Source organism: Siniperca chuatsi, linkage group LG5, assembly GCF_020085105.1.
Source record: "Siniperca chuatsi isolate FFG_IHB_CAS linkage group LG5, ASM2008510v1, whole genome shotgun sequence".
Taxonomy (NCBI): domain Eukaryota; kingdom Metazoa; phylum Chordata; class Actinopteri; order Centrarchiformes; family Sinipercidae; genus Siniperca; species Siniperca chuatsi.
Window position 1 is genome coordinate 17811668 of NC_058046.1, and position 12868 is coordinate 17824535.

General features: G+C 42.4%; 1 protein-coding gene across 3 annotated transcripts; it reads left to right on the forward strand.

The window, feature by feature from the left end:
* The first annotated feature begins 688 nt into the window (after positions 1 to 688).
* Positions 689 to 11632, forward strand: dnajb5 (DnaJ heat shock protein family (Hsp40) member B5). 3 transcript variants are annotated; one of them, XM_044196790.1, is made up of 5 exons: positions 691 to 1196; positions 1489 to 1754; positions 2586 to 2862; positions 3674 to 4329; positions 9500 to 11632. In XM_044196790.1, the coding sequence occupies exons 3-5, from the start codon at positions 2652 to 2654 to the stop codon at positions 9731 to 9733; spliced, it is 1101 nt and encodes a 366-aa protein (XP_044052725.1). In that variant the 5' UTR covers positions 691 to 1196; positions 1489 to 1754; positions 2586 to 2651; the 3' UTR covers positions 9734 to 11632. The 3 variants fall into 3 exon arrangements, with proteins under 3 accessions (XP_044052726.1, XP_044052725.1, XP_044052724.1); XM_044196789.1 differs by having other exon boundaries at positions 1599 to 1754; XM_044196791.1 differs by lacking the exon at positions 1489 to 1754 and having other exon boundaries at positions 689 to 1196.
* The last annotated feature ends 1236 nt before the right edge of the window (positions 11633 to 12868 follow it).

The window sequence follows — 12868 nt, forward strand, 5'->3', positions numbered from 1 at the left end:
TACCACCCAGTCAAAGCAGGCAACTGCCCCAGGGTCCAGCCTTACATGTCAACTGTTTTGGAATATTTTTATTGAATATTTTTTTGGAATGTGCATCACTGAAGGACAACATCCACTGACATGGGCTTTACTGCCTAATCTTGAGACCTTAAAGAGGGTTAACTATAGGTTTAAGACTTTCATTATTTATTTTTTTGCATATGTGATGAATATTCCTATTTGTGTTTAATAAACACAGTGCACAGACGATGGGAGGACCATAGGTTTGATAGGGGGCCAGCAGCTTATTTTTGCCCCAGGCCCCCCTAGTATAATCCAGCTATGGGTCAAGGTTCGGGGTTAGTTGGGTTATTTTGGGGGAAATGTTTAAATTTAGAGTAAATTAACAGTTAGGTTAATGTTGGGGTTCACTTTAAGGTTTAGAATTAGGGAAGTAGGAGGTTTCAAAGTAGATTTCCAGTGCCAGAATGTCTGGCAGCATCTCTGGGTTTAATTTTGGGGGTTACTGTTGGAATATGAGTTGGGGGTGAGGTCTAGTAGTAAGGTCAAGACATTGAACTGTGGTCAGGGTTGAGGGCAGGGTGGGTTATTTTGGAGGACTGTAAGTTTAGAGTTCAGGAAAGGGTTAAAGATGGGGTGAATTTTAGGGTTTGGTGTTGGGAAAGTAGGATGTGACTCTGAATAAAGCTTCACAAAAATAGAAGATCAAAATGCGTGTGTGTATGGAGTCACCACATGACTCAGCAGTGTTTATACCAACTCAACTCAGGCACGACTACACGATCACGCACAGACACACGCAGGTTTTATCAGGTGATTGTTCTTCTGTCAGCTATCAGGACTCCCTCCCTCTCTCTCTCTCTCTCTCTTTCTGTGTGTGTGTCTCTCTCTCTCCCCAAATATGACTCCGTTTCCCCGCACAGTGAACCGCAGCCTCCGACATGCCTGTTTAGACTGGTGAATCTTGCAGGAGGAGAGAATTAAATCAATCCTACTGGTGGGTTTCTAATTCAAATTCCCCAGTCAAACTTCACCCTAAATGTAACTCAGTCTGGGTTCGCTTGCAAGCAGACCTTGAACATAAAGAGCCCTGGCTGCTAGCTGCTGGCTGCTGGTTGAGAGGGCTGGGTTTGCTCTCCAGACTGCAAACGGACTTTTAGACGCCGACAGGTCCAGGATCGGACACAGTGGGCTCGGTAAGGAAACAAATCTTTTTAAGCATTTTCATGCGAAAACTGCCTGAATTGATGCAGATTTTACACTGCAGAGGTCGGACCAGGGAAGATCATGATGATTGATGGGGAATAGACTTACATTTAGGGAATAGAGTTGTTTGTAACCTCGGATCACAGCCTCGTATCAAATAAGTGAATTTAGTATGATTTTTAAATAATGAATATTTATGACAATCACTGACTGAACGGCAAGATGATGAACTTTTTGCGCTCTGTTTTTTCTCCAAATCCAATTTCACGCACAAAATCGCAGCTGCAGTTACGTGATGGATGTAGGTTTATGGCAGGCTGTATGAGCAGTTGTCCGAGGTTTTCCAGTGAAACGTCAGATGCACCTCAGTGTTTGGTCACCGGTTATTTCAGAGCCTGTGATTCTCCCGGCGTCCTGACGTCAATTTATAAGGACCCAGCAGTGCCGGGGCGGCAGACATTCAGATAACACCCGGCTGAAGGAAAGAAAGGGAGAGAGAAGCCGGACCATGTTGATGTGATATTCCTCATAAATTGCTGAGCATTCTGGTAGGATTTTTATTTCATTTTCATTTCCTGTATTTTCCTAATCTTCTTTTTCATTCGTGTTGCCCCGATCTCGTGTAACATTTTTGAATCTGGATCTGAATCTGGCTTTCTGCCACTAATATTTCAGTTTCATTGTATGGGCTAATATGGAAAATATCCCGGATTTATTAGTCGGTATAACCCAATTGTTGGTGTAAATTAGCCTGTAAATTATTGGTTTAAATGTAGGATTTTGGGCTCTATACTCTAATAGAGAACCGTTATCTCTTTGTCTACATCAGCATATAAGCAGCATATCATGATGTTAAAACCCTAGGCTTTTTCGTCCATTTTTGTGCTCTCTTGGTCAAACAGAGGATCATTGTGTCCTTTTCAGAGGCACGCAGTGTCTCAGTGAAGGGGTTTCTGCTGTCTGACATGCTGTGTGTCTCTGCTCAGCTGGTTTAACACAGATCTGGATCCAGATCATCAGTGAGATCAGCCAATTAGTCAATTCAAATCACAAGGTTTCAAAATAAGTGCATTCGAACTCAATTATTCCAGGTATTATCTTTACTTGCCAGGCTAGGGAGAAGCCCTTTGATAAAGCAGATGAAGGGGATTCCTCCACACACCCTGACTACATCCGCACAGCAACCACATCCCCATAGCAACAGTTAGTAAAACCAGCACTCTGTGTTCCCATTTCCAACTATCACTAAATAGACTTCACAGTAACTTGCACTTGAGTGCACTCTGCACCTCTGCCAGGACACACATAGTCTGTTGCTTTGGCCAGTATCCGCCTGGGAGGAGTATTATAAGACTAACAGTAGCACTGTATCTCACCAGTGACCGACCACGGCCGGAGCTTAAGAGGGGGGTCCCAATTCAGAAAGTGTATGCGTGTGTGCAGCTATGGGGAAGGACTACTACAAGACCCTGGGCATCCCCAAGGGCTCCAACGAAGAGGAGATCAAGAAGGCCTACCGGCGCATGGCGCTGCGCTTCCACCCTGACAAGAACAAGGATGCCAACGCTGAGGAGAAGTTCAAGGAGATTGCAGAGGCCTATGAGGTACTGAGCGACCCCAAGAAGAGGGTCGTGTATGATCAGCTAGGAGAGGAAGGTGAGGAGGGGGGTTCATGTCTGGGTTTGATCCTATCTGTCAGTCTGTGTCTGTGTCGAATCATTGAGTAGAAGCGTTCAGTGCAGACAGGCATAGGAGGCTTCAGCACTCTATCAGTGAGGCCTTGTTTAACATGTGTTATGATGTATTAAGTTGTTATTGAAATAGCTCAGGAACAGACTCAGCATCTAATATCACAGTGGATGATTTTGGTTGGCTTCAGCCACTGAAGTAATAATACTTCAGTTCTCTTGCATGTTTTCATGTTTGTGTTTATGTGCAGGAACGTGTGTGTGATTGTCTATTGTTCTCTTTAGTGCCAACAACATTTACAAGCTCTAATACCTTATAGTCTACCTTAGCTGCTAGTGTAGTGTGTGTATAATTGTGTGTGTGTGTGTGTGTGTGTGTGTTAGCTGACAGACAGATGGCTTAAGATCATTACGTGGTTGAGATATGAATAGCAGCGACTGCTGCACATTACATTTGTGGGTGTTTTGTGCATGTGTCTCTGTTGAAAAGGTGTGTGTGTTAGTGTGTGCATTTGTGTGAGTGTGTTGGATGGAGTGAGCTGGTATTTTACGAGTTCCTCCACCACCAGCGCTGTTGGAAGATCAGTGATGCTGTGGGATTTTTCCCGCCCATGTGGGCTCTACTCTTCTTGCTGCTGTTACCCACACACTGTCTTTTCTGAACAGGGTCCTTTTTCTGGTATCTGAGTTCATATTAATGTGTGTTTTTCAGCTGGTGGGTGTTTGAGTGTGCATGTGTATATGAGGTCTCATGTTTTTCTCTTTCTTTTCTCTCTCAGGTTTGAAGACAGGAGGCAGCAGCTCTTCAGGTGCTCCTGGAAGCTCAACATACCACTACACCTTCCACGGAGACCCCCACGCCACCTTTGCCTCCTTCTTTGGCGGCTCCAACCCCTTCGACATGTTTTTTGGCTCCAACCGCAGCCACAGCCGCTCCAACGGTTTCTCCTTCCACAATGACCATGACGAAGAGCGGGACATGGATGTGGATGAGGATGACCCCTTCGCTCATTTCGGGAGACAGTTTGGCTTTCCAGGGGGGATGAACAACGGCTTCCCAGGGGAGGGCCGCAGGAGGAGGGGGGTGCCGTCAGAGCGCCTGGGGACCGGGCGAAAGCACCAGGACCCTCCGGTGGTTCACGAGCTGAAGGTCTCGCTGGAGGAGATCTTCCACGGCTGCACCAAGCGCATGAAGATCACCCGCCGCAGGCTGAACCCGGATGGGCGGAGCATGAGGACAGAGGACAAGATCCTCAATATTGTTATCAAGAAGGGCTGGAAGGAGGGAACCAAGATCACCTTCCCTAAGGAGGGGGACGAGACCCCTGAAAACATTCCTGCTGACATAGCCTTTGTGCTTAAAGACAAAGGGCACCCCCACTTCAAGAGAGACGGTTCCAATATAATTTATAACTGCAAGATCAGTCTAAAAGAGGTGCGTCTGTCCCTTTTCATCTAACCTCTCTCTCTTCTGACTTGGTATCTGCTTTTCTGTCTATCTTTAGTCCTTTCTCTTTATCACGTTTCTGCATGTAGATGAGTAGATAATGCTGCTGAGTTTGGGAGTTTGATTCCCGGTGGAGCAAACAAGGCAGAAATTGAATGCATTCATGGAGCTGCAAAGTTTTGGATGAATATCCAAAAATGGCCCATTTTTTCACTCCTTTTCTTCATATCATTTTTGTCACTCAACCTGGGCAAACAGTGGATGAGGTGGAGAGGTGTAACTGTAATTTAAGGGTAGGATTATGTCCTGGGTGGGTGGTCACATAAAACGTATTGAGGAGTGAGTGTGTATATGTGTATGTTGCTGGAGGGTAGGATCAGTGAAGAGCAGAGTCTCTGTCACTGTAGTGTGGGAGAAGCAGCAGGAATGTGGTGTCCTTGTGTGACCGGCACAGAGCCATTGTCCTCACTTGTTTTGCAGTGGTGTATGAATATATAAATATATATATATATATATATATATACATAAACACACATGCAAGCAGGCACACATAAAGCTACACACAGGCATGAACATGCATGCGTATTTGCAAACACACTCAGTTAAAGATGGATTGTAGTGTGACAGTGGTGACAATCCAGGCTGTTATTATTGAGACTGGCAGGACATTTAATTAGCCGTTCCTACGAGGGCAACGGGTCCAGCACAGCTCTACTTCGTCTGTGAATTACACAAGCTTTAATGTTTCTAATAGAGCTGCCACTCACTGGCCTGCACTCCACATGGTTAGCCTAATAGCAGGTGTCCTCAAAGAGTTGGAGATGTCAGGGGAGTTGTTTGTACTCCACTCAAGCCAATTTTGAATAGTTCTCTTCTAAAAGCAGCACTGACTCTCATACATCTCCACAGAAGCAATTCACTAGGAAAACAAGGGTGCCTACACACAGCACAACTATGAAGACAGCCTATAGTTAATGAGAGCACATTAGAGTTTGTTAAGTCGCATTAAGCAGGAGACGGCACTTGATCAAACCTGCACAATGATTGTTTTCACTGCAAACTCCCACAGCTAAGTCCTATGCTCTTACAGCAGCCAGATAAGAAACTTAAGTCTGATGCAGCCAAAGACGGGATGGAGGAGAGAAGGGGAGATGTGGATGGGGGTGGGGGGTATCTGGGGGATATTAGGGAAGTGGGTCAGATGATTCAGTATCCAAAGCAAATAAGAGCTCATATTCCACTGCTCCACTCTGCTCTGCTTCCCTGAAGATGTGATGCTGCAGTGAAAACACAGCACCAGCTTTATGCTGCACACCAGACAACCTGCCACATATGTGTAATATGTGACCAAATGTTATGCAATGCACCAGTAGATAATGTTACTTAGCCAACAGGATGATTGTTTATATTGGCAAAAAAAACCTCTGCTAGTGCTCATTCTGAAGTACAAAAACAGAAGAGGAAGGCTAAGACTTAATGATATTTGGAAATACACTTCTTTAGCAGATATAGTTATTTTGTCTTGTTGTGTTTCGACTGCTGTATGAGTCCCCTGCTATTTGGTTGCTCAATTTGGTTTACTGCCTGAAGCATGCCCTGATGAGCAGCTGCATTTAGTGCTGCCAGGCTTGTTTGACCACGCTATAAACTCCTGGGAGACTGCTAAAGGCAACTTCCAGCGCTGCAATGTCTTCACTGTCAGCAGTCAAAAGCAGTTAGAGAGCTTAGCACGAATTTGACACATTGATTTCCCTGAAACAGACCTATACTTGGATCTATAGGTTGGCTCTTTCTAACATTAACGATGCCTCTGCAGTGTTGGTATCATCTGTGGTAGTGCATTTCTAGCTCCTGTCACCACTGCACACAGCTCAGCAGCAAAACCCACATCCAAACACACGTAGGTGCTAACTGTAGCTGTTGGGCTCTAAAGGCAAAGTGGACAGCTCTTTACAGCTCCACCTCTGATATCATTTAGAAAGGCAAATACACTGTTTGAAGATGTTGATGTTGTGATTAGCAACTGCTGTGGTTCAGTCCTGTCAGTTCAATTAAATACAACAATAGCAAGCAGTATTCAGGACAAGCATGTATTAAGGGTATGGACTGAATTGACATCACACAGTCTTATGAGGATACTTTGGGTTGTGAGGACACTTTTAATTGGTCCTTTTCAGCAAAAATAAAAAGCTGATAATAACTGTTGAGTTAAGCATGTAACAATGATGGTTAATGTTAGCATATGGCCCTAGGGAATGAAGGTAAATCTACAGAACGTTCTCACAAATATAGCAAAATCAAAGTGTATGTGTCAGTTTCTACAGCTATGTTGTCTGAGCTGAGGCTTATGCAATCAGTGAGCCCTCAGATCAGCTGGCAGTGTGTGTCGAGCGTCATGGCAACCTGTCTCTGTGTGTAACTGACTTGTGTTAGTGAATGGAACTGTTCGTAACAAGAGGATGAGCACTAGTCTCCATCACAGTCATAGGCTAAATCACCTCCTAATGTATGTAGTGGGTAAAAGGAGGCTGATGTCATGGCTGGAAAACTGTCTGTCCTCTGAAGCAGCTGCTCTGCTTGACTGAACTTCAACTGTCCACATGTCCATCCCTGTTTGTTAAAAAAAAAACACCAGACGAGACAAGAAAATCCTCCACGTGCCAATGAAGGCAAAAACACTATTACATCGTGAGGGGCTGGTTGCCTTGAGATGACTGGTGTTGGTATGTTTTAGAAAAAAGTGAGAGGGAAACTTGAACTACTAATGCTTTCCTTTCAATTAAAAAAGTTTCCTTGAGTGGCATAGTTTGATTAATTTAAAAGACTTTGAAAGAAGCAAATTAAAATATGAATACTCTTTTTAGGAAGGAATTCATGCTGAGAACCTATGCTTAGCAATACCTTAATAGCCCCCCCCCCCCCACCAAAAAAACAAAAACAACTTAAACCCCTTTGCTGACAACTATTACACCCCTGCATTTAAAAGTAAGACTTGTCTTGTCTGTCTGTGAATTGTAGAATTGTTTTTTAAGATTTTGCTGCTGATTCTTAATCATGCTAGCAACGTGGCACTAGGGATGGCAATGTCAGTCGGTCGATTGGTCCACCACTTTGGTCCAGACTGAAATCTCGCAATGACTAATCGATGGATTGCCATGAAATTTTGTACAGATATCCATGTTGCAAGGAGGATGAATCCTATTAACATTAGTGAGCCCCTGACTTTTCATCTAGCGCCACCAGCAGGTAAAGGTATTCACTTATTTGAAATATCTCAACAGCTGTGGAGTGGCACAAAATGGTTGACATTCATGGTATCCAGATAATATAATGACTTTAGTGATACCCTAACTTTTCCTCTAGTGCCACCATGAGTTTTACATTTGTCGTTTTGAATGGAATGTCTCAATAACCACTGGATCAATTACCAAGAAATTTCAGGGATAAATTGTAATAACTGCTGATCCCTGACTTTCATCTACCAGTATCATCAGGTCAAAAATGTTATTTGTCCAGTACTTTGGTTTATGACCAAATACCTTTAAAACTAAAGGCATCTTCATCAGCCTCAGCTGTACCTTGTGTTTACTGCTAATTAGCAAATGTTAGCATGTTAACATCCTAAACTATGATGATTAACAATGTATTTATATACCTGCTAAAAATGAGCATTGTCATTGTAAGGCATGTTAGCATGGTGACATTAGCATTTAGCTCAAAGCACCACTGTGCTTAGGTACATCCTCTCAGTGTCGCCACCATGGCTGAAGAGTCTTTAGAGACCAGCTGGTTGTTCCAAGGACTCAAATGGCAACAAATGCTGCGACCGGTACTCCCAGTTATTGAAAAGCTGTGCTGGACGAAGTCAAGGTAGCTACAGTATATCACTATATTGGGGTTTTTTCGTGATCAATTATTTATTGTTTGTATAAGGAAGGGGAAGCACCATCACAGTCACAAAAGTGACACAAGGCAAACAAGGCAAAGAAGTGTAATACAACAGTTTCTTTCAATATATCAATGGTATAATTTTTTTAAAGCATTTTTGGGGTTATTTTGCGTTTATTAGTGTACAGCAAAGAACTAACAGGAAATGAGGGAGGATAACATGTAACAAAGGTCATTAGCCAGACTCGAAACCAGGGACGTCACAAGCAATCGTCAGTGCCCAAAACCCTTTGACGATCAAGGTGCCCTATTATCATTCTTTAAAATACCCTGGGTAATTATAAGTTTTATAAGCTATCATTCTATTTTTCTGTCTTTCTTACTTTTTTTCCCTATAACCTTTCAATCCTATTGAATTATAGGTCAATGACAATGTCTCGCCATCTTCCTTTCTCCACACCTTTATGTTAATTATTCACTGACCTTATTTTGTGTAGTAAATCATTTTGTCACAGTTGCTTAGAATTGCATTATATAAGAAACTTTTTTAATTCATCAGGATGTTCATTCACAGAGTTTTGGATTGAAATAGTTATTTTTATTCAGCGCAAATCTGGCGAGTGATGCTCACTGGAAAGCCTGTGAAGTCGTGATAACCACAGGCCTCCATGTTTAGTTTAGCGCTCTCTACGCTGTGACTGGATTCATCAGGCATTGTGATAAGGAGGTGAGGCTTAGTGTGTGTGTGTGGGTGTTTTGTGTGTGTGTTCTCTCTCCTCGTCCTGCCAGCCCATCTGACAAGCCCACCAACTATTTACGAGCTCAGCCGATTCCTGCCTCACTTCATTAGCCCCGGCTATGAGACTGTTGCTAAAATTAGTCCCCTGTGCAATGTGTAGCCCCTCCAACACTGACACACACACCCCTTCCACCTACACACACACACACACACACACACACACACACACACACACACACACACACACACAAAGACCGGAAAAGTTTTCCACTGCCAAGTCATGTTTTCCAAATGCTGTTCTGTAGACCCCACAGTGCTGTAGTCGATACTAAAACTTGTCTTTTTCTCTCTCACACACACGATGAACACACACAGAAAACACGTGGAAGCATGTTAGGATGACGTACTGAGGGAAGATAAACTAAAGTTTTTAGTTCATGGAAACATTAACTCATCGAGATATTCATGGCTTTGGTATTTCATTCCTACTAAAGGATATTAACCCTCTCAATCTCCTCTCTTCTTCTCCAGGCGTTGTGTGGCTGCACAGTTAGCATTCCCACACTGGAAAACCGCATCATATCGCTCCCCTGTCACGACATCATCAAGCCGGGGACGGTGAAGCGACTCAGAGGGGAAGGCCTGCCTTTCCCAAAGAACCCGTCACAGCGTGGTGACCTCATTGTGGAGTTTTCTGTCCGTTTTCCCGACAGGATCCCCCCTCAGTCCAGAGAGATTATCAGACAACACCTCCCCCAGTCATAAGAAGACTCACTTTTAACCCCTCCAACACCACTCACTCCAGACTAAATGGCCCAAACCCAGAAAATCAACCCTTAATACTCCTTCATCTCTCAAATTTTGAACCCCATTGTGGTTTCCCTTCCCACTTCCAGTCCCCATGTCCTGTGTTAATGTACGCAGCATTAAACAGACGCTGTTGTTTGTAGGGACTTCGCAGTGGGAGGATGAGGGAAGAATTCCGAGATCAATGGCAGTATCAGGATGTGATATATTTGTTTGTTTTGTCTTTTGGCCCAAGCACGCACCTGAGCAGTGGAGCGGTGCTGAGGATGGGCTCAGCACAATCGTGGCTTTTACCGGATAGATTTTCTTATCTCTGTTTTTTACAGATTTATCAGTGGTTTTATATGCTGTCCAACTCTCTGATCCTTGTCTTTTTGTGATAGGATGAAGTGTGAGATATTTTTTAAAAGAAACATTTTTTCTAGGATTTTCTTTTCCAAAGGAAGTTTCAAATAGGATTATTTATTTTTACCTTGAGTGTACCAGCAGCTTCAGTGTGCTCAGTGCAAACCCTAGTTTTAACAAAACTCCCCCCACCACCTGCTCTTCTCTTGCTTTCAGTCTGATAAAGCATTGTGCTTGAAGTCCATAGGCTGTTTACTGTTTGGTAAGATCTGTCTCCCCTACAATCAGTATTCTGATGCGTGCACAATGTCACAGCACACTTAAAATCCTGCATTACTCCAAATAATAATAGCATATCTCAGCTGCATTGGAAAATCTGGGAATGACAATCACATACTGTAACAGCAGTGTAAGCTTGGATAATACAATCTTCACATAATATGGGTGCTCTCCCTTCTGAGCTGTGTGGCTGCTCTGAAATGAATAGCCTGGCTCGCTATCTGAGGGACATGTAGGTGCCTTAGCCCAGTGTCATACCACATATGTGAACACACACACACACACACAGGTCACACTGTAATATATACAACCAGCCATGTTAAGTGCACAACAGACAATGTTGTGTTAGACATTACCATTGGGAGCTGGTGATGTTGGAAAAACAGTAAGTAAGCGATGTAAAGTCAATCACCAAATTGTACTGTATGTAAGCAAGGACATTTTTAGGGAGAGATTTGATACAAACTGATGAATTTTGCCAATGTATCCCTGTAAAGTGCCGTACAAGTGCAGGTTGGATTTCCCAGAGGAATGTAAGCAGTAGGTTAATCTGAAGTCAATAGTAAATAGTTGAGATTTCTCTGGGAAACCCAGCTTTGTTGTGTTTATTATGCTTTCTCTTATGCCATTTGAAGGCAATGTCTCGGTGCTACTGTAAACAATGCCAGAAATAGACCCCCCTTGGGGTCTACTTTTTGGTTTTCATGGAGTCCACAGTTTGTGATTTGATAACTGCTTCTGTCCTCTGTAACATCTGTACATCGAACTTTACATCTGTTTTTTCAAGTAGAAAACCCTGTTTAGGAAACAGGTTTTGTAATAATGCAGCTGCTGTTCTTTGTTTCAACTGCAAGGGGCTCTGAAAGCTCTTCCTACTGTAGTTTGCAGCAATGATGAGATGTATGTATGAGTATGGTTTATGAGGACAGCCCTAGTAGGTCATATATATATATATATATCCTGTGTATGGGGAAATGTTTGAATGCAACATGTTGATAAATGCACTTTTATGTCATAAAAGATACTGACAAAACTATGAGATGAGGACAGAGACCTGAATGACTTGTCTGATTGTTTGAGCGTCCTGCCTCTCAGAGCCTCCGGGGACGCTGGACTGTGGCTACAACCAGAATGCACGTGCTGCTGCTGAAAGACTGTCACTGCTTATGTGCATTTGACAATATTTATGATCTTTTCAAAATGGCAACCAATAAACCAAATGTGTGAACTTAACAGTTTGTGTCATTGAAGTTTCTCTCTCAAGAATGATCAGCTACCTGAGTATGACTTTGGTGTGGTGTGCACCTCAGATTTTCACCTTAATGAGTTTGTACATGCACATTAGTATCCACCATCTGATCGCTAATAATGGAAAACAAGGACAAAAATACAATTTATGCACTGAATTACTGAAGTTAGACTTTCCCTTTATTTCAGTGTGTGATCATCATAACATCATTCACCATCTTGTGTTTTGTTTTACTGGCTAAATGTCATGTAACCTGAGTTGACAACACACCAGCACACATGAATGAAAATGATCAGAAACCTGGTGCCACTGTATCCTGGTTCCCAGCCAGCTAGCAAATCCAGGTTTCTAAAACCAGGTGTTTACATAGGCAACAGATAACCAGAATACTTAAAGACGCCGATCTTAACTGGGAAACATTGTACGCTCATTCTTAGTGGTGAAAAGTAACATGTAAATACATTTAAACACAATTTTGAGCTACTTGTAGCGGGAAATATTGTATTTTTACTACACTACATTTATCAGACAGTTATAGATACTTTTGAGATTAAGATTTTACATAAGAAACATAATACACTTCGGAAAAACTATTAGAAAATAGCTTCGCATGACTTTGAAAATATAGTTAGCAGTTCCACCAAGGAGAGATTTTCCCTCTAGACTTCTTACATGGTTTCATTTAAATAACTGTTTGATGCCCAAAAAAGTCAAAATAGCCAATATTTCATTAGAGAAGTCCAAAAAATTAATACAAATTTGTGAAGTAGAAATAGTTTCTTCCCCCCCAAACAACCAAACTGTATAAACAGCAGTTAAAACAAGCTCGACCACGACCATCTACGACATATAAATGCTGCTTACACATGGATACATCAATATTAAATCTAATAATGTTATATATAAAAATATATTAGTCACAGGGGCCATTGTTCTGCAAAACGAGTCCTTTTACTTTTAAAACTTTAAGTAGATTTTGCTGATAATAATTATGTAGGATTTTAAATGCATGACTTTAACTTGTAATGGAGTATTTTTACATTGTTGAATTGGCACTATTATTTAAGTAAAGCATCTGAGTACTTCTTCCTCCACTGTTCATTCTCTGTTGGTACAGAAATGAGTGGCCGAGATTTTGAGGAATGAAGACACACCTGCATGCAGAGGATCAGAAACCTGGATACTGTTATGATCAGGTATACAGGGATATGTAAACATCA